General features: G+C 42.7%; 1 protein-coding gene across 4 annotated transcripts; it reads left to right on the top strand.

Moving 5' to 3' along the window:
- Positions 1–6,527: 6,527 nt before the first annotated feature.
- LOC109896001 (endoplasmic reticulum aminopeptidase 2) lies at positions 6,528–21,131 on the top strand. Of its 4 annotated transcripts, none has more exons than XM_031829944.1 (20): positions 6,528–6,778; positions 10,498–11,055; positions 11,184–11,353; positions 13,021–13,159; positions 14,299–14,433; positions 14,610–14,730; positions 16,763–16,917; positions 17,199–17,312; positions 17,439–17,570; positions 17,722–17,853; positions 17,944–18,012; positions 18,158–18,333; positions 18,511–18,590; positions 18,889–19,072; positions 19,222–19,378; positions 19,499–19,683; positions 19,839–20,000; positions 20,116–20,256; positions 20,535–20,616; positions 20,767–21,131. In XM_031829944.1, exons 2-20 carry the CDS (start codon positions 10,702–10,704, stop codon positions 20,911–20,913), a joined length of 2,835 nt encoding a protein of 944 aa, XP_031685804.1. In that variant the 5' UTR covers positions 6,528–6,778; positions 10,498–10,701; the 3' UTR covers positions 20,914–21,131. The 4 variants fall into 4 exon arrangements, with proteins under 4 accessions (XP_031685804.1, XP_031685802.1, XP_031685803.1 ...); XM_031829942.1 differs by having other exon boundaries at positions 6,542–6,778; positions 19,800–20,000; XM_031829943.1 differs by lacking the exon at positions 6,528–6,778 and adding an exon at positions 9,206–9,294.
- Positions 21,132–22,509: the final 1,378 nt, after the last annotated feature.

Genomic DNA, 22,509 nt, shown 5'->3' with positions numbered 1-22,509 from the left:
TACCCCTCTCCCCTCTCTACCCCACCCCCTCTCCCCTCTCTACCCCTCTCCCCTCTCTACCCCACCCCCCTCTCTACCCCACCCCCTCTCTACCCCTCTCCCCTCTCTACCCCTCTCCCCTCTCTACCCCTCTCCCCTCTCTACCCCACCCCCTCTCCCCTCTCTACCCCTCTCCCCTCTCTACCCCTCTCCCCTCTCTACCCCACCCCCCTCTCCCCTCTCTACCCCACCCCCTCTCCCCTCTCTACCCCTCTCCCCTCTCTACCCCTCTCCCCTCTCCCTCTCTACCCCTCTCCCCTCTCTACCCCACCCCTCTCCCCTCTCTACCCCTCTCCCCTCTCTACCCCACCCCCCTCTCCCCTCTCTACCCCTCTCCCCTCTCTACCCCACCCCCTCAACCTTTCCCCTCTCCCCCCTCTCTACCCCACCCCCTCTCTCCCCTCTCTACCCCACCCCCCCTCTACCCTCTCTACCCCACCCCCTCTCTACCCCTACCCTCTCTACCCCACCCCCTCAACCTCTCCCCTCTTTACCCCACCCCCCTCTCCCCTCTCTACCCCACCCCCCCCCTCTCCCCTCTCTACCCCACCCCCTCAACCTTTCCCCCTACATGACACGTCCCACCCACCACCACCAACAGCCCAAGCTGTGGATTTCATCTGCCATTTTCTTCACTCACAGTGCAAATCTCAAATGACTCCTGATTTCCTCAATATGCACTTTTCACCAGAGGGACATAGGGAAACATAGGGCTCTGGTCAAATGTAGTGCATTATATAGAGAATAGGGCTCTGGTCAAATGTAGTGCATTATATAGAGAATAGGGAGCCATTTCAGACAATTAACCAGCTCACTAACACAGTGAGATGGGACCTCTGTTTTAACGCCGCCATTCCAAAGGCAGTTGAGTTGATTTAGCCTCTGTTCTATTGTAAATACCTTTTTCTGTTGAATGTATTCTGTATGGTACCATAGTAGCTGTTAAGAACAGTTTCACACACCATTACCATTTAATGTTTGGTTATCATTTACATTTTACAGTATTTCTGCAAATACAGTGTATGTGTATGTGTGTGTGTGTGTGTGTGTGTGTGTGTGTGTGTGTGTGTGTGTGTGTGTGTATGTGCTTGTGCACAAGTTTGCGTGTGTTTACCTGACTTGTCGTCTGAGGACTGAAAAGTCAGTCACCCTCAGCAACTCTTTTTATGAACATATTCCCTGTTTGTTCACACTGGTGTAATGACTATAACATGTTCTGACTACGTTTATTTTTACTTCCACAAATTTCAGCTGGTGGCAACAATCCATTTACCAAACAGCTTTGACTCTCAGCTTTTCTATGTCGTGGTTTTCTCTTTTTATGAGTGTTCAGTTTGCTTTCAAAGACAAACACTTACAGTGATTCACTATACAAGTTCGCCAGTTTTCATATGTTCGAACATGATGATCACACATCCCCTCCAAACCCAAACCGTAACCCTCGCCCTGACCCCTTCCTACACATCTGTAACTCTTAGTAAACTTGCTACTGTAGATCAACTCTATTTTGGGCTGCTCCCCAACTGGACACATGACTAGACTGTAGTAAACTGTAGACCAAGGTTGCACACTTTAGTTCCAGCACAGCACTAACACACCTGATTCAGCTACCCAATATATTGATGATTGGTTGATTAGTTAAACCAGGTAAGTTCTAGCTGCGCTGGAACAGAGGTCGGAACACAATTCCCTACAGTAATAGTGTTGCCTACAGGCTGTAGATGGAGCACTGGGACTCCTACAGGCCGAGACGACGTCACACACTTACAGATAAATCTACAATGCGGTGTCTGATGGGATATACTGTACATGCCTATTGCGCTCATGTACAATTACAAAGCCGTATCTGATGGTAAATGAATGCTCAGTCTGCCTCTGGCATTGTGAATTATTAAGTTGTGTCCGTGGTGAAGAGTGACTGCTCAATGTTGAAATATGTAACTTATTTATAAACAGTGTCTGTTAGAGGAAGGTACGCTTCATATTCTGGCTGTTTCAGATGGGATTGTACTGCCACCTAGTGGCGCTTCGTTGCTATGTCAGTGTTTTACTCCTAATGGATGCACTAAAGAGAACTTGGGGGAAAAATGTCATGTGTACAAGTGTTTTATTTAAAGAACAATACATGAAAAAGAGACCCATTGTTTCTTTTTCAGATTATTTGTTGTTGTTGTAAACAATGACAAAAGGGAAATCAATCAGACCAAATAATTTGGTTCTCAAACTTATTTACATTTTATTTACATATCTTATGTTATTTCACATTGTCTCTGGTCTTAGTGTTTCTAACTGACAGAGAATTAGGTCAGAGTGGAAGCCTCTATATGTGTACATCTGTCTGAGGTGATCAGATACTACAGGTTTGTTTTCACACACACACACACAGACACACACACACACACACACACACACACTCACACACACAGACACACACACACACACACACACACACTCACACACACACACACACACACACACACACACACACACACACACACACACACACACACACACACACACACACACACACACACACACACACACACACACACACACACACACACACACAAACAGCTACAATAACTGTCACCCTAACATTCACAGGGACACCTGCAACCTCCAGGTTCCTAAGAGGCACGCCCAAACTCATGAACACACACATGCACAGCTACTCCAGGAGACGCCCTCTGCAGACCCTAGACATTACTGGGCAATGTCCTCTGTGGTGGTCATCATGGTAGAGGTGAGAAGTCATCCTTTCTGTGGACCATGGTCTCTCTCCTCTATGAAGACCATATAGAAGTAATCTCTTTTCATCTACTCCTGGCCATCTGAAAAAGGGAAATACTAATGTTACTATTACAGCCAACAGTTAATGTTATACAGTTGAAGTCAGAAGTTTACATACACCTTAGCCAAATACATTTAAACTCTGTTTTTTTCACAATTCCTGACATTAATTCCTGACATTTAATCCGAGTAAAAATTCTCTGTCTTAGGTCAGTTAGGATCACCACTTTATTTTAAGAAAGTGAAATATCAGAATAATAGTAGAGAATGATTTATTTAAGCTTTTATTTCTTTCATCACATTCCCAGTGGGTCAGAAGTTTACATACACTCAATTCATATTTGGTAGCATTGCCTTTAAATTGATTAACTTGGGTTAAATGTTTTGGGTAGCCTTCTACAAGCTTCCCACAATAAGTTGGGTGAATTTTGTCCCATTCCTCCTGACAGAGCTGGTGTAAATGAGTCAGGTCTGTAGGCCTCCTTGCTCGCACACGCTTTTTCAGTTCCACCCACGTATTTTCTATGGGATTGAGGGAGGTCAGGGCTTTGTGATATCCACTCCAATACCTTGACTTTGCTGTCCTTAAGCCATTTTGCCATGGGTCATTGTCCATTTGGAAGACCCATTTGCAACCAAGCTTTAACTTTCTGACTGATGTCTTGAGATTTTGCTTCAATATATCCACATCATTCCTTCCTCATGAAGCCATCTATTTTGTGAAGTGCACCAGTCCCTCCTGCAGCAAAGCACCCCCACAACATGATGCTGCCACCCCCGTGCTTTACGGTTGGGATGGTGTTCTTCGGCTTGCAAGCCTCCCCCTTTTTCCTCCAAACATAACAATGGTCATTATGGCCAAACAGTTCTATTTTTGTTTCATCAGACCAGAGGACATTTCTCCAAAAAGTACGATCTTTGTCCCCATGTGCAGTTGGAAACCGTAGTCTGGCTTTTTTATGGAGGTTTTGGAGCAGTGGCTTCTTCCTTGCTGAGCGGTATAGGACTTGTATAGGACTTAGGACTGTCGATATAGGACTTGTTTTATCTGTTTCCTCCAGCATCTTCACAAGGTCCCTTGCTGTTCTTCTGGGATTGATTTGCACTTTTCACACCAAAGTACATTCATCTCTAGGAGACAGAACGTGTTTCCTTCCTGAGTGGTATGACGGCTGCGTGGTCCCATGGTGTTTATACTATTGTTCGTACAGATGAACGTGGTACCTTTAGGCGTTTGGAAATTGCTCCCAAGGATGAAACAGACTTGTGGAGGTCTACAAAATGTTTTCTGAGGTCTTGGCTGATTTTCTCATGATGTCAAGCAAAGGGGCACTGAGTTTGAAGGTCGGCCTTGAAATACATCCACAGTTACATCTCCAATTGACTCAAATTATGTCAATTAGCCTATCAGAAGCTTGTAAAGCCATGACATAATTTTCTGGAATTTTCCAAGATGTTTAAAGGCACAGTCAACTTAGTGTATGTAAACTTCTGACCCACTGTGATACAGTGAAATAATCTGTCTGTAAACAATTGTTGGAAAAATGACTTGTGCATGACGCACAAAGTAGATGTCCTAACCGACTTGCCAAAACTATAGCTTGTTAACAAGAAATTTGTGGAGTGGTTGAAAAACTAGTTTTAATAACTCCAAACTAAGTGTATGTAATCTTCCGACATTAACTGTAAATCAGTGATGCCTGAAAATAAATAGTCAGGGGTTAGAGTTAGGAGTCAAGAGCAGATTTAAGGGTCAAGTAATCTCGGTTGAGTCATGGTGGACACACTATGCTCCTAAGGGGTCAATGAGTTTTAAATTTAAATAAGTAAATCCTGGTTAACCCAGAACTAAAATCTCAGGTAATTTGAGATCAGGGGTTAGAGGTAAAGGTTGGAGATCAGGGGTTAGAGGTCAGGGTTATGGTCTCACCACTTTCTAACAGCACATGCTGTGATCAGAGTATTAAAGATGGTGGTCTTTAGGAGGAGAAGCCTCAAGGCCTGTAGAGTCACATGATCAGTCCATAAGCCATTGGCTGCAGAGAGAGAGGAACACAGCTGTAATAAATGTGTGTTTGTTTCAAATGAATGTTCTAACTAAACTCACTACCTCAATGGCAGTTTAGTTATTGACAATGCTTACACTTACCTTGAAACACACTGTTGTGATGTTCATAGCAACTCTCTTCGTCTTCATCTGTAGAAAAAAGTTGTTCACCATCGCACTCTTTCAACAGAACTAGAGTATTGTATACCAGGTTATTTGAAAGAAAACACACACACACACACACACACACACACCCAAACCTTACCTGTGAAGGTGGCATGGTGTGTCCTAATGACTCTGGCGTGGCGGCGGTGACTGACAAAGCAGCTGAATGATGCCCATTCGCTGGTCGCCACGGTTACTATGGCCACGGCGCTGCGGCCACTGTCCTGTTCCTCCCCGGCCACACTGTAGGGAGCACTGGCAGGACTCACTAGATTACCATGTCAGAGAGAACAGAGGTGTCAATTCACCAGACTGTCATACTGGAAAGGGCAAAAACAGCAAGAATTTCTCAAATGTAACATCTAGTCTAGTGTGTGTGCTGATGTGCCTACCATCTCCAGGTGACCTCCAGGTGACCTCCAAGTGACCCCTCCCCAGGTCAGTGATGACACACACCAGCAGCGTCCAGCCCACCCTCTCACCTGCCAGGTGCACTGGTGGGGCCAGGGAGGCCAACACATCACCATGTACTAGGACTGTGGTCGGGTGGAGGGGGAGAAGGAGAGGAGAAAACGACTGTAAGTCACTGTGGGTATGGACATGATAAAAAGAGAAGGATGAAGAGAGTGAGAGTGAGCTGTAACACAGTCTCTAATGGTCTCAGGCTCTACCAGTCATTCCTGTAGTTTGTTACTCAATATATATACATCATCATTTAACTTATTGAGAACAAAAAACAGTAGTTGATTATGCATGAGGATACTAAAGATCACTCTTGAGAGCAGCAAAAGGTGTGCTGGCAAATTACCTAGTGGCCTCATGGATGGAATATTATTCATATTTTTCATAATTTCATATTTCTCTTTAAATGCGGAAAATCCAGTGTTTCTATGTCAAACAGTTTTGATATATTTCAGTCTTCTGTGATGTATATAAAGTGTAAAATTGGGATGCAATCTCAAAATGTAATACATTACAACTCTATATCTGACATGGTACAGGTGTCATCTTTTTTAAAGCCCATAACCATGTGTGTGAAATGTATACGTTTGTTTCAAAGTAGATTCATTCAAGACTACCAAGAATCACTCTGTGTGACCCTGATTTAGCCCACTGCAGTAAAAGGTTATTAGTTAGTTAGGTAGTCAGGCAGTTTTTTAGTTAGTCAGTTTTTACTCACCAATCCAAAGGAAGAGAATAGTGAGGCAGAGGAGAATCCTATGTCGTTCTTTCATGTCTGTTGTATGTCTATGTTACTGATGAGCATCCTGCTCTATGGAGCCGTTATGCATGCGTGTGAAAGTGTGTGCGAGAGTGCATGAGTTGGGAGAGTGTTTGAGTGAGTGAGCGTGTTCTTTTGTTTGTCAGTAGCGTTCTACAGGGTGGAGACCTTTCACAGCAGTGCATGGGGGGGGATTATCAGCCCATAGTCATGTGATCTCACCCGCCACGGAATCTCCCCACAGATTGAGAGGGAGATTGAGAGAAGACAACGAGAGAAGGAGAGCGACCATTTCACCTCTGCTCTTTCACAGTGTCGTTTTAACTGTATCAAGTAGTGTGTCTGATAAAGTGTCTATAGTTCCAAGGTCCATAGGATCTTAATGTAGTGTACAACAGGGAGTTCGCTGGTTGTGTCTTCAACTGTGTGAGTAGGCCAGTAGTCTACCAGTAGTAGAGCAGTAGTAAACAGGTAACCACAGAAGACACCTGGAGCTCTGGGCTGTTAGATCTGAGGTAAGAGGCTGATCATATCAATCATCCCCAGAGTACACCTGCACACACACACACAAACACACATCTCATGCTCTACAGAAGCCTGGTGTTCTGGAACAAAAGAGCATCACTTCATGAACCCCATGTTACTGTCAGGAGGCTAGTTTAGCACTGTGGATGAGATACATGGAAAGTATGTTTTCTTGCAGTGTGTGTATACAGGAGAGATGGTGGGGTTGGATATAGTATGTTAGTCTCCAGTATGTAGTGTGAGTTCTTGTGCAGGCCATGTGGATTAACCACCTGGTTTCCCCTGCTGACAGGCTAAATGCGGGCACAGGGACTGTATATATACAGTATATACAGTGGGGCAAAAAAGTATTTAGTCAGCCACCAATTGTGCAAGTTCTCCCACTTAAAAAGATGAGTGAGGCCTGTAATTTTCAGCATATGTACACTTCAACTATGACAGACAAAATTAGAAGAAAAAAATCCAGAAAATCACATTGTAGGATTTTTTATGAATTTATTTGCAAATTATGGTGGAAAATAAGTATTTGGTCACCTACAAACAAGCAAGATTTCTGGCTCTCACAGACCTGTAATTTCTTCTTTAAGAGGCTCCTCTGTCCTCCACTCGTTACCTGTATTAATGGCACCTGTTTGAACTTGTTATCAGTATAAAAGACACCTGTCCACAACCTCAAACAGTCACACTCCAAACTCCACTATGGCCAAGACCACCTACTCATTCAAGTGTTTATCTTTATTTTTACTATTGTCTACATTGTAGAATAATAGTGAAGACATCAAAACTGTGAAATAACACATATGGAATCATGTAGTACACAAAAAAGTGCTAAACAAATCAAATTATATTTTATATTTGAGATTCTTCAAAGTAGCCACCCATTGCCTTGATGACAACTTTGCACACTCTTGGCATTCTCTCAACCAGCTTCATGAGGTAGTCACCTGGAATGCATTTGTTGTTCATTTGTGGAATTTATTTCCTTCTTATTGTGTTTGAGCCAATCAGTTGTGTTGTGACAAAGTAGGGGTGGTATACAGAAGATAGCCCTATTTGGTAAAAGACCAAGTCCATATTATGGCAAGAACAGCTCGAATAAGCAAAGAGAAACGACAGTCCATCATTACTTTAAGACATGAAGGTCAGTCATTCCGTCACTCAACCCCATAGAAAATCTTTGGAGGGAGTTGAAAGTCCGTGTTGCCCAGCAACAGCCCCAAAACATCACTGCTCTAGAGGAGATCTGCATGGAGGAATGGGCCAAAATACCAGCAACAGTGTGTGAAAACCTTGTGAAGACTTACAGAAAACCTTTGACCTCTGTCATTGCCAACAAAGGGTAAAAAACAAAGTATTGAGATAAACTTTTGTTATTGACCAAATACTTATTTTCCACCATAATTTGCAAATAAATTCATAAAAAATCCTACAATGTGATTTTCTGGATTTTTTTTCTCATTTTGCCTGTCATAGTTGAAGTGTACCTATGATGAAAATTACAGGCCTCTCATCTTTTTAAGTGGGAGAACTTGCACAATTGGTGGCTGACTAAATACTTTTTGCCCCACTGTATATGTCACTCCCTTTGGTTCCTTCCCCAGGCGTTGTTGTTTCTGTTCCAGTGTTATGTCTGTGCTTTGTTTGTGTTTCTTGTTTTATGTTGTGTTTATTTATTAAAACACTCACTCCCGACTCTCAGCGCACATCGTCACAACGTGCCATTGGAACACAGGAGTGATGGGTGCTGATAATGGGCCTCTGTACGCCTATGTAGATATTCCATTTAAAAAATCTGCCGTTTCCAGCTACAATAGTCATTTACTACATCAACAATGTCTACACTTTATTTCTGATCAATTTGATGTTATTTTAATGGACAAAATGTGCTCTTCTATCAAAAACAAGGACATTTCTAAGTGACCCCAAACTTTTGAACGGTACTGTGTGTGTGTGTGTGTGTGTGTGTGTGTGTGTGTGTGTGTGTATATATATATATAAACAGTCCTAACATCAGCCTGGAAAATATGAAGAAATACACACACAAGTTTGTTTTACTATCCTTGCTGGGATCAAACAATTGATTCCCATTCAAAATCATATTTCCCTAACCTAAACCTAACTCCTAAACATAATCCCTAACCCTAACCTAAACCTAACTCCTAAACATAATCCCTAACCCTAACCTAAACCTAACTCCTAAACATAATCCCTAACCTAAACCTAACTCCTAAACATAATCCCTAACCCTAATTGTAACCCTAAACCTAAAATAGCCTTTTTCTTTGTGGGGACCGGCAAAATGTCCCCACTTGTCCAAATGTTCCTTGTTTTACTATCCTTGTGAGGACTTCGGGTCCCCACAAGGATAGTAAAACCACACACACACACACACACACTCACACACACACAGCTTCTGTACTCGCGATAGAATATGGAGGCGGGAGCAAGAAAGAGAAAATGAAAGCAGAGACAAAGAGCAAGGGAATGATGATGAAGCTAACATGAGGTAAACAAATACAAACATGGAATTAACCTTCATTGTAGACCTCCCCCAACTCAGGAAACAGCTGGGGTGCTAGGGAAACATGATTACTGCTTTATCGTGGTAGTGCTGAACTTACTAATGTTAAAAGTTATTTTGCTGTTTTGCAGGGCATGATTCTGTGTGTGGAATGAGTGTGCACAGAGATGGGCAGTATTTCTGTTACATGTATTTGAAATATATATTTAAATTACTTTTAAGAATTTTGTAATTCGTATAACACTGGGCTGAACTACACTCCAATGTATTTTGTTACAAGATACTTTCGAGAGCTGTATTTTCTATTTTCAAGATGCAATTTATGTTCACCATTTGGTGGCCCCTTTCACCCTACATTGGTATCAGAAGTCTGATGGCACTATGGTGTGATGAGAGCGTCCGCTAAATGAACTAACTATAAATGTACATATATTTAAAAATTAACAATTGCAAAGCATGCTGAGTATTATTTGACTGAGCTAATACCGAGTGTATTTTGCAGTTCATTTTGGTATGTTCATTTTCACATATACATTTACATTTTGGCCGTTCCAGAGTGACTTACTATTTACAGTCAGTGCATTTAACTAAGGTAGATAAACAACAACATATCACAGTCACAGCAAGAAAACGTTTCTGTAACCTTCACTGAGAATGTTGTTGCTGTTTGGGCCGGCTACTTGCATTTCTGTATTTTAAAATACAAAATACATGTATTTTAATAAAATACATTAAAAATACTTTTATTTTGTCGTTTATTTTGATACATTCATCTTTATGGTATTTTGTGCTTTAATTTTGTAATTGTATTTTGTCATTTTTGCCCATCGTTGAGTGTGCATTTGTGTGTCTATCCCACTTTGAACTCAGTAGCAGTATCAGATTACAATGAAAGCCCTGGACAGCTATACTGTGACTCTTCAACCAACTATCTCTTCCACTCACTATGTTATTTGTTGACATGTAACACACTGGGCTTGCTGTCTGGGCTGTAAGTGTGTGTATCATAACAGAATAGATAGTAACCTTTACCGACCTGACCAAAATGTGAGTTGTTCAGCTTCTTGGATTTATAAAATCAGACAGAATCAATACAACATATTAACACCTCACTGTGTGAGATCCTAGATGAGATTCACTGTTACTGTTTTTAAATAACAACAACATAGCTTCTTCTTCTGTCTTCAGGTTCGAGAAAGAGCTGCTGAACATTTCAAGTCAATTCTACTGGCCTGTTGCTGTAAGCTTAGACTACACTCCTCCTGAAGTCTAATGATTGACAGATATCTACATTCTGAAAACAAACGGAATGCCAGTGCACCATTTGCTGCAGTCGAGTGATCTTTAGTATCCTTATCTTTACAGTAGTCAGCCAACAACTTTTCCACCATAATGTTCTGGGTCAGGTTCTTGGTTCTGGCCCTCCTGTCTCAGGCTGGTGTGACCCAGACCTCCTCTAGTCCAACCCATGCCTCTGCGCCCCCTAACCCCACTGAGGAGCAGCCTCCCTTGAATACGGGAAGCCTCTCATTCCCTTGGAGCCACCTCCGTCTTCCGGAGAACATTGTTCCGCTCCACTACCATCTCCTGCTCCACCCTAACCTCACCATACTCAGCTACATTGGTACCGTCAGGTTAGAGCTCCAGGTTCAGAACAATACCAACTGGGTGGTGCTGCACAGCAAGGGGCTTCGTATCACTACGGCAACTGTGCTGGACCAGAACCTTGCTCACCTGTCAGACCAGGTAAACTACTCCCTCAGCACTAAACTATCATGCCCAGTTTCTAACAACGTTCCCACTTCTGCCTTCTCTGACAACTCTGTCTAACGACTACCGTGTGTGTGTGTGTTCCTGTTCGTGTGTGTCCTCAGGTTCTCCCTGTTCTCCACAACCCTACCCATGAGCAGGTTGCCATATTCTCTCCCAGAGTGCTCACTGGTGGGCAGAAGTACTTCCTGTTACTGGAGTTTGGGGCGGAGCTAGGAGAGGGCTTCTATGGCTTCTACAGGAGCACCTACAGAACCAGCACCGGAGAGACGCGGTACGGAATGTGTGTACTTGTGTGCGTGTGGGCAAAAAAGTATTTAGTCAGCCACCAATTGTGAAAGTTCTCCCACTTAAAAAGATGAGAGAGGCCTGTAATTTTCATCATAGGTAACTATGACAGACAAAATGAGGAAAAAAATCCAGAAAATCACATTGTAGGATTTTTTATTTCTTTATTTGCAAATGATGGTGGAAAATAAGTATTTGGTCAATAACAAAAGTTTATCTCAATACTTTGTTATATACAATTTGTTGGCAATGACAGAGGTCAAATGTTTTCTGTAAGTCTTCACAAGGTTTTCACACACTGCTGCTGGTATTTTGGCCCATTCCTCCATGCAGATCTCCTCTAGAGCAGTGATGTTTTGGGGCTGTTGTTGGGCAACACAGACTTTCAACTCCCTCCAAAGATTTTCTATGGGGTTGAGATCTGGAGACTGACTAGGCCACTCCAGGACCTTGAAATGCTTCTTACGAAGCCACTCCTTCGTTGCCCGGGCGGTGTGTTTGGGATCATTGTCATGCTGAAAGACTCAGCCACGTTTCATCTTCAATGCCCTTGCTGATGGAAGGAGGTTTTCACTCAAAATCTCACGATACATGGCCCCATTCATTCTTTCCTTTACACGGATCAGTCGTCCTGGTCCCTTTGCAGAAAAACAGCCCCAAAGCATGTTTCCACCCCCATGCTTCACAGTAGGTATGCTGTTCTTTGGAAGCAACTCGGCATTCTTTGCCCTCTAAACACGACGAGTTCTTACCAAAAAGTTCTATTTTGGTTTCATCTGACCATATGACATTCTCCCAATCTTCTTCTGGATCATCCAAATGCTCTCTAGCAAACTTCAGACGGGCCTGGACATGTACTGGCTTAAGCAGGGGGACACGTCTGGCACTGCAGGATTTGAGTCCCTGGCGGCGTAGTGTGTTACTGATGGTAGGCTTTGTTACTTTGGTTCCAGCTCTCTGTAGGTCCCCCCCGTGTAGTTCTGGGATTTTTGCTCACCGTTCTTGTGATCATTTTGACCCCACGGGGTGAGATCTTGCGTGGAGCCCCAGATCGAGGGAGATCTTGGCCATAGTGGAGTTTGGAGTGTGACTGTTTGAGGTTGTGGACAGGTGTCTTTTATACTGATAACAAGTTCAAACAGGTGCCATTAATACAGGTAACGAGTGGAGGACAGAGGAGCCTCTTAAAGAAGAAGTTACAGGTCTGTGAGAGCCAGAAATCTTGCTTGTTTGTAGGTGACCAAATACTTATTTTCCACCATAATTTGCAAATAAATTCATAAAAAATCCTACAATGTGATTTTCTGGATTTTCTTTCTCATTTTGTCTGTCATAGTTGCAGTGTACCTATGATGAAAATTACAGGCCTCTCTCATCTTTTTAAGTGGGAGAACTTGCACAATTGGTGGCAGACTAAATACTTTTTTGCCCCACTGTATATGTGTGTGTGTGTGAGTTATATTAAATGTACACGGGCTCTGTGTAGGCTACCTCGCTCTCCATCTCTATGTGGGGGAGAAAGGCTGACACTCCTCATATAAACACAGAAACAACTGGTATGAGGAGAGAGATCACATGAAACTCCTTGTATTTTCTCTTTCTCTCTCGCCATTCCACCATCCCTCCTATCTCCCCCTACCTCTATCTCTCCAGGACCCTGGCCTCCACTCATTTTGAGCCAACCAGTGCGCGGATGGCGTTTCCCTGTTTTGATGAGCCTAGCTTCAAGGCTAACTACTCCATCAGTATCAGGAGAAGCCCAGCACACACCGCCCTGTCCAACATGCCTGTAGTGAGTAAACACACACACACCATGGTGGAGATGTAAGACAACATGGTGGCAGGCAGATCATAGTGTGTTAGTGTAAGTGTTAGTGTCAGAAAATATTCACACCACTTGACTTTTCCCACATTTTGTGTTACAGCCTGGATTTAAAATAGATTAAATTGAGATTTTTTTTCTCCATTGGCCAACACACAATACCCAAAAAATGTCAAAGTGGAATTATGTACAATGTACTACAAATGAAAAGCTGAAATGTTTGAGTAAATAGGTATTCATCCCTTTTTTATGGCAAGCCTAAATACGTTCAGGTGTAAAAATGTGCTTAAAAAATCCCATAATAATTTACATGGACTCTGAATTCCAAGTGTTATGTTTGGGTAAATCCAATACTACACATTATTGAGTACCACTCTTCATATGCTCAAGCATAGTGGTGGCTGCATCATGTCATGAGTATGCTTGTAATCATTAAGGACTGCAGAGCTTTTCAGGATAAATAATTAACGGAATGGAGCTAAGCAAAGGCAAAATCCTAGAGGAAAACCTGGTTCAGTCTGCTTTCCACCAAAACACTGGGAGATTAATTCACCTTTCAGCAGGACAATAACCTAAAACACAAGGCCAAATCTACACTGGAGTTGCTTACGAGAAGACAGATAATGTTGCAGAGAGGCTGGATTACAGTTTTGACATAAATCAGCTTGAAAATCAATGGCAAGACTTGAAAATCGTTGTCTATCAATGATCAACAACCAATTTGACAGAGCTTGAAGAATTTTTAAAAGAATAATGGGCAAATATTGTACAATCCAGGTCAGCAAAGCTCTTAGAGACCTACCCGAAAGACCCACAGCTGTAATCACTGCCAAAGGGGATTCTAACATGTATTGACTCAGTGGTGTGAATACTTATGTAAATGAGATATTTCTGTATTTCATTTGAAATAAATTAGCAAACATTTCTAAAAACATGTTTTCACTTTATAGGGTATTGTGTATAGACGGCTGAGAAAAATTAAATTCATCCATTTTGAATTCAGGCTCTATCACAACAACATGTGGAATAAGTTAAGTGGTATGAATACTTTCTGAAGGCACCGAACATTACAATGTGTGTGTCTGCATGTGTGTGTGTTTTCCCTCTAGGATCAGACAGTGGTCCTGGATGATGGACTAATGGAGGATCGTTTTGCTGTGAGTGTGAGGATGAGCTCCTATCTGGTGGCCTTCATCGTGTGTGACTTCAGATCTGTCAGCGCAACAACTGCCTCAGGGGTCAAGGTAGGTATGACTGGGGGCAGGGGTCAAGGTAGGTATGACTGAGGGCAGGGGTCAAGGTAGGTATGACTGGGGCAGGGGTGTGTATGTGGGTGTGTGTACATGTATGTATGTGCAATGTGTGTGTGTGTGAGTGTGTATGTGTATGATTTCAGAACATGACTTTAATAATGTTTCAGGTTTCTGTGTATGCTGCTCCTGAGAAATGGGAGCAGACCCATTACGCTCTCAAGGCTGCAGTCAAACTATTGGAGTTCTATGAGAAATACTTCAATATCAACTACCCACTACCTAAACAAGGTAACTAAATACTTCAATATCAACTACCCACTACCTAAACAAGGTAACTAAATATATCAATATCAACTACCCACTACCTAAACAAGGTAACTAAATATATCAATATCAACTACCCAATACCTAAACAAGGTAACTAAATATATCAATATCAACTACCCACTACCTAAACAAGGTAACTAAATATATCAATATCAACTACCCACTACCTAAACAAGGTAACTAAATATATCAATATCAACTACCCACTACCTAAACAAGGTAACTAAATATATCAATATCAGCTACCCACTACCTAAACAAGGTAACTAAATATATCAATATCAACTACCCACTACCTAAACAAGGTAACTAAATATATCAATATCAACTACCCAATACCTAAACAAGGTAACTAAATATATCAATATCAACTACCCACTACCTAAACAAGGTAACTAAATATATCAATATCAACTACCCACTACCTAAACAAGGTAACTAAATATATCAATATCAACTACCCACTACCTAAACAAGGTAACTAAATATATCAATATCAACTACCCACTACCTAAACAAGGTAACTAAATATATCAATATCAGCTACCCGGTACCTAAACAAGGTAACTAAATATATCAATATCAGCTACCCACTACCTAAACAAGGTAACTATACTGAACAAAAATATAAACGCAAAATGTAAAGTTTTGGTCCCATGTTTCATGAGCTTAAATAAAAGATCCTAGAAATGTTCCATAAGCACAAAAAATGTTCATGGCAAGTATGTTCATTTGAACCAGTTTGCTGCAGCAGGAAAATAATTGTACAGCAACAGGAAATGGGAATTATTCTGGGAATTATAATTCATGTACATTTTGGTGGGGGTTCATACATTTTTCGTTAGGGAAAATCAAGTCAGACATTTTTAAGTGGAAATTACAAACTTCAGAAGCCTTTTTAAACCACAAATACTACAAGTTCTCCTGCAACAGGGTGATCAAATTAAGATCCTACATCTGTTTCTATTATTTTGAATGCTAGATAATGAATAAAATGATTTAATGTATTATATAGATCAATAAAAACAAAGAAAGCTATTATTTTTACTAGTATAATGTGTGTTTCTCAGTTTTATGTCATTGGTGTTATCACATTGAACGTAACTGATTACAAAAATATCAAGTTCCACAATTCAAGTTTTATTAATCATATGTAAGGCGAACACATGGTATACACCTTCCAACAACATGCTTACTTGCAGGATCCTTGTCTACGATGCAACAACAATAAGAAATAATAAAATATAAGAATATGAACATAAAGTAATTGGCTCAGTAGAATATAATAAATATTTCAGCATCACTATAATACAGGAAGGCAGTATCTAGCAAACTAACAAGAGTATGACAGCATTTGTGATGTGTATCATGAATGAGCATGTGTGTGTGTGTGTGTGTGTGTGTGTGTGTGTGTGTGTGTGTGTGTGTGTATCTGGATGAGTGTACACGTGAATGAGTGCAAATATACAAGGGCTTTGAGCATTCTCTCCAGTGGCAAACTGTCATTGGGGGAGGGATATTTTAGTATGTCATCAATTTGAGGCTTCCATCCCTCTGATAAGTTGGTGTGTGTAAATCTGAAGTGTCACTTAGTGTTAGTCAATTAAAATGAAGTGGAAATAACATTGTGAGCAAAATGATTAATCACATCACTTTAGTAAATGTCTTTTAACGGGTTGATGGCCTTAGATTTGAGAATTTCAAAAAATCCTAATTTATCTAAAATGTATCATTGGTGTTACCATCATTGACCTTACAACTGCTACTGGTGTCACAATGTTATCATAATTGTACACATTATTTAAGTCATTAAGCTACCATATTGGTTATTTTAGAATGGGAAGATGTACCCAAATACATTTCAATACAAATCTAGAAAAATGAAGTAACATTTTTCCAAAATGCCTTGCCCAAAGGCCACCGTAATTCAAGAACAACCCAGTTGCTTAAACAAGACAATCATTCTAAAGTTACTGCCTGCCTCCCCCTCCAGACCTGGTGGCTATTCCAGGCTTTCAGTCCGGAGCAATGGAGAACTGGGGTCTGATCACCTTCAGAGAGACGAGCCTGCTCTACGACCCCACCACCTCCTCAGCCTCCGATAGGCTCTGGGTTACCAAGGTGATCGCCCATGAGCTCGCCCACCAGGTAAGAGTCAGACAGGTTAAGTTCACAGTGTAGAACAGGAAGTAGCCAGTCATGGCAATGATTTTAATTTTATGACTACAATGACATGAAGAGGGATGAAAAGTGATGCCATGAACCTCTGGATTCTTCAGGAAGTTTATCTGCACTGGAAGACAAATGGAACTCCTCTCTTCTCTTGACATCTCTCATTGTCTGTCCTCTCCTGCCTGCCTGCCTGCCTGCCTGCCTGCCTGCCTGCCTGCCTGCCTGCCTGCCTGCCTGTCTGTCTGTCTGTCTGTCAGTGGTTTGGGAACCTGGTGACCATGAAGTGGTGGAATGACATCTGGCTGAACGAGGGCTTCGCCACGTACATGGAGTACATCTCAGTGGACACCACATACCCCAAACTCAGAGTGGTATGATCCTGTTACTCACTTGTTGTACACATCCCTGGCTCGAGTTCATAATATGAATGTTCCAAATGATCTCGACATGTCCCTTAGGGAAATTCTTGTTGAAATTGTGCCTTTTTAATCTCTTAGGAGGACTATCTTCTGGACACCTGCTTCGTTGCGATTGGTCGAGACTCTCTAAACTCCTCCCGCCCCATCTCCAGTGTAGCTGAAAGCCCTACACAGATTAAAGAGATGTTCGACACAGTATCCTACAATAAGGTAGAAAAACACGCATACACACAAGCACACGTTTTCTATTTCATAGCTTTCATCAACCCTGTCTTTACTTCAAATGAGGGAGTAAGGATTCATGTCTAAAGTATTGGATCAGGCCCCCAGTGTTGATGTACTTTGTTGTTTGTTCCACCAGGGGGCATGTGTCCTGCACATGCTAAGACACTACCTGACTGACCAAGTGTTCCAGATTGGAATCATGCGTTACCTTCGCAGGTACAGCTACAGCAACGCTCGCAACCAGGACCTGTGGGACAGCCTGGCCAACGTTGGTAGATCGATCAAATTATACATCATTTTTTGATCCCTGCAGGCTGCTTTAGTATGTAAATGTGAACTGCTGTGTTGTTGTTCTCAGACATGTTCAGAAGAGGAGTTCACTTCTGGAGGACACTGCTACAGCAACAGCCAGTCAGCTAAGAACGCAGTAAACACACCTCTCTGTACATAACAGTACATTACATTACAAGACCAACAGTCTGACCATTACAAACAGGTGCTCTGTAAAAGTCTCAACACTGTTTTAACTGTGTGATGTTTACCTGTGGGTGTGGTTTTGATGTGTGTGTCAGTACCTGTATGCTGGGGAGCACTTGGACCTGACGACCATGATGAACACCTGGACGCTGCAGACAGGTGTGCCTTTGGTAACGGTTGCTAGACAGGGGTCTCGTCTGGTGCTGAAACAGGAGAGGTTCCTGAGGACCACACATCCGTCTGATCCAGCATGGCCCAGCCTGCAGCAGGGGTAAACACACACACACACACACACACACACACACACACACACACACACACACACACACACACACACACACACACACACACACACACACACTCACTCACTCACTCACTCTGATGGTCAGGTGTTGTGAGGTCATATTCCTGCACCTCATCCCTCCCCTCTCTGATCTCTGTGTGTTAGGTACCTGTGGCACATCCCTCTGACATACAGGACTGACACCTCAACTAGCATTCACAGACACCTCATGACTACACTCACAGGTAAGACACCTCATGACCACACTCACAGGTAGGACACCTACTGACCACACTCACAGGTAGGACACCTACTGACCACACTCACAGGTAAGACGCCTCCTGACCACGCTCACAGGTAGACACCTACTGACCACACTCACAGGTAGGACACCTACTGACCACACTCACAGGTAGGGCACCTACTGACCACACTCACAGGGAATATAATTGCTTTTTCTCTCCTCAGTGTGGAGCTTGCTGTGGAGTTAATTGACTGGTTGTTTCACTAAATGATTGATTGCTGTGTCTCTCCTCTCCTCAGACAGTGTGGAGGTGGGGGAGGAGGTGGGCTGGGTGAAGGTGAATGTGGACATGGCTGGTTATTACCTGGTCCACTATGATGGTCCAGGCTGGGACGACTTGATACAACTACTGAAGGACAACCACACAGCTCTCAGCTTCATGGACAGAACACACCTCATACACAACGCCTTCCAACTCACCACGTAAGAGACCTGTGTGTGTGTGTGTGTGTGTGTGTGTGTGTGTGTGTGTGTGTGTGTGTGTGTGTGTGTGTGTGTCCATGCGATTATGTGAATAGACAACACAAACACTCTTTTGTTTCTGACATCATCTCTCTATAATATTTCTATAGAGCAGGTCGGCTGTCACTCGATAAAGCCTTGGACCTCATTGGTTACCTGCGATCAGAGAGCCACACTGTGCCCCTCCTCCAAGGGTTGGCCTACCTGGAAGCCTTCTACAGGATGGTGGAGAGGATGGACATACCTGACGTCACACAAAACCTCAGTGTAGGGCACATACACATAAAACATCAAATAAATCTCAAACATTCTGGTTCAATTACATGAAGTTTGAGTTGGGTATGTGTGTGTGTGGTCTGATGTCCTATCTGTGTGTGTTTTCTGTAGACGTACATCCTGTGGTATTTCCGTGGTGTGATTGACCGTCAGACGTGGAGCGACAAGGGCTCTGTGTCTGAGAGGCGGCTGAGGTCGGAGCTCCTCTCTCTGGCCTGCCATCTAGGAGACCTCCCCTGTCTGGAGCAGGCCCAGCGCAGCTTCACACACTGGCTGGACTCCAACAGCACACTCAGGTCTGTCTTTCTTACTGTCTGTCATGAGAGAGTAGTTTACATCCCATGGACAGCAACACACAGTACTTTGTTCAATCCCTGACCCAATCAAAGGTGCAAACTTTTCCTGACTGCAGAGGTACACCATGTCCTGTCTGTGCCTCTCCCTCCACCAGCCTGCCTGCAGATGTGACAGAGACAGTGTATTCAGTAGGGGCCCAGGAGGACAGTGGCTGGGCGTCTCTCCTCCACATATACACTCTCTCCCTCTCAGAGACACACAAACACAAGATCCTCTCTGCCCTGGCCAGCAGCAGAGACACAAACAAACTACACAGGTACGTATAGTCTTCTATACTCTGTCAATTCAATTCAATATATGACCTTACATTTTGTGTGTGTCTGTGTGTGTGTGTGTGTGTGTGTGTGTGTGTGTGTGTGTGTGTACCCCAGGTTGTTGGAGCTGGGTCTAGAGGGGGAGGTGATCCGTACCCAGGACCTGGACTCCCTCATAGTCATGGTAGCCAGGAACCCCAGGGGACATCATCTGGCCTGGAGCTACGTCCAGAAATACTGGAGCACCCTGGTGGACAAGTAGGTGGTAGAGAGGGAAGGGGAGGAGAGGGAAAGGGAGGGGCTGGGAGAGAGGGGGCTGGGAGAGACAGGCACAGGGAGAGGGAGAGAGAAACGAACACTCAGGAGGAGAGATAGGGGGAGTCTATCCCTGTGGTAGAGAATGAGAGAGGGAAAGGGAGAAAGATGAACTGATAAACTGGCACGTGGGTGAAAAAGTAGGTATTAGTCGACCAGCAGTCCCATAGCCTGGGTGCTTTAGCCAACCTGTGATGTTTCCTCTTGTTTCTACCCTGCAGGTTCCAGTTGGGATCGTTCTCTATTAGAAACATCATCATCGGCACCACAGGCCAGTTCTTCTCAACAGAGGAACTCACTGAGGTGAGATGATTGATCTGTTAGTGGCAATATCATTCTCAACAACTAGATCCTGACCCTGAAAATGTATTGTATCAGTAGCAATGTATGAGCGAGGGTGTGTGTGTCCCAAAGCCCACGGCCATGCTTACCAAGAGTGTGTGTGTACCCTAGGTGCGTGTATTCTTTGAATCGATCCATGAGCAGGCGTCTCAGCTGAGAGTCACTCAGGTTGCCATGGACAACATCCAGAAGAACATCCTCTGGTTGCAAAGAAACCTGGGAACTCTGAGGAGCTGGCTGGACCAACAGATAGACTGAAGAGAGAAAGGGGGAGGGGGGAGAGGGGTGGGGAGAGAGAGAGCAATAGAAAATGAGCTTGGAGTTTTTTAAAGCTTAATTAGAGCTTTGGTTTTTAATTATTAATATTTGTGGGATAATTGAGTGTATGGTCATGTTTTTCAGTTTACATTGGGGATTTGGAAATGTTTTTGTTGAATTTGGTTAAAGATGTTTGATAATAAAATGTTGTGAAAGTATTATTTGAAGAGCAGTAAGTAGGCCAAGATCATGTTGAATTACACAGAGTAAAAGCAAATTAAATACAAACAGAAAACCATTTTTAGCTGTGAATGTAGGAGTGGTCTGAAAATGCTAAAACATCACAGGACAGAATGAAGCTTGACTCCTGCCTGGCCTCACACACTACAACCTCACAGGAGCAGACTGCTGATAATTTAGTGTGAAACAGATGTGTGTAAACATATTGCAATGTACACATACAGATCTGCTATCTTAATTTGATCACTGTTATCAGCAGAACATTTTAATGATATGCAAATTGTAGTGTATTCAAGGTTTAAAAAGGCTTCTAAAGTTAGCAATTTCCACTTTTAAATGTCAGACTTGATTTCCCCTATCAAAACATTTATCAACAAAAATGTACATGAATGTACATGAATTATAATCCACATGAATTCACATTTCCTGTTGCTGCATGATTATTGTCCTGCTGTCAGAAGCAGGGTCAAACTAAGATCTGTTTCTACTTTGAGAGTTGGTTTAGTTGGTTTCCAAAAGACAGAAGTCTTTCACCTATAGTGTTTGCAAGTTGGTTGAACCAAATCAAATGTTATTCGTGCTTTGGAAACAACAGGTGTAGACTAAATGCTTACTTACGGGCCCTTCCCAACAATGCAGAGAGAGAGAAAATATTGAAATATTAGAAAAGTTATAAAACGTAATAATAAAAGTTACAATAAATACACAATGAGTAATGGTAACATGGCTATATACATGGGGTACCAGTACTGAGTCTATGTGCAGGGGTACAAGGTAATTGAGGTAGATATGTACAGTCGTGGCCAAAGGTTTTGAGAATGACACAAATATTAATTTTCACAAAGTCTGCTGCCTCAGTTTCAATGATGGCAATTTGCATATACTCCAGAATGGTATGAAGAGTGATCAGATGAATTGCAATTAATTGCAAAGTCCCTCTTTGCCATGCAAATTAACTGAATCCCCCCAAAAACATTTCTAATGCATTTCAGCCCTGCCACAAAAGGACCAGCTGACATCATGTCAGTGATTCTCTCGTTAACATAGGTGTGAGTGTTGACGAGGACAAGGCTGGAGATCACTCTGTCATGCTGATTGAGTTCAAATAACAGACTGGAAGCTTCAAAAGGAGGGTGGAGCTTGGAATCATTGTTCTTCCTCTGTCTACCATGGTTACCTGCAAGGAAACACGTGCCGTCATCATTGCTTTGCACAAAAAGGGCTTCACAGGCAAGGATATTGCTACCAGTAAGATTGCACCTAAATCAACCATTTATCGGATCATCAAGAACTTCAAGGAGAGCGGTTCAGTTGTTGTGAAGAAGGCTCCAGGGTGCCCAAGAAAGTCCATCAAGC

The sequence above is a fragment of the Oncorhynchus kisutch genome, linkage group LG8, assembly GCF_002021735.2.
Source record: "Oncorhynchus kisutch isolate 150728-3 linkage group LG8, Okis_V2, whole genome shotgun sequence".
NCBI lineage: Eukaryota > Metazoa > Chordata > Actinopteri > Salmoniformes > Salmonidae > Oncorhynchus > Oncorhynchus kisutch.
This window is presented reverse-complemented; position numbering and strand designations above follow the sequence as displayed.

Excerpts from the sequence above, each read along its gene's own strand:
- LOC109896001 (XM_031829942.1), top strand. The coding sequence starts at position 10,702 with ATGTTCTGGGTCAGGTTCTTGGTTCTGGCCCTCCTGTCTCAGGCTGGT. Across the intron at positions 11,354-13,020 it reads ACCAGCACCGGAGAGACGCG|GACCCTGGCCTCCACTCATT; the intron begins GTACGGAATGTG and ends CTATCTCTCCAG. Across the intron at positions 20,617-20,766 it reads CAACAGAGGAACTCACTGAG|GTGCGTGTATTCTTTGAATC; the intron begins GTGAGATGATTG and ends TGTGTACCCTAG.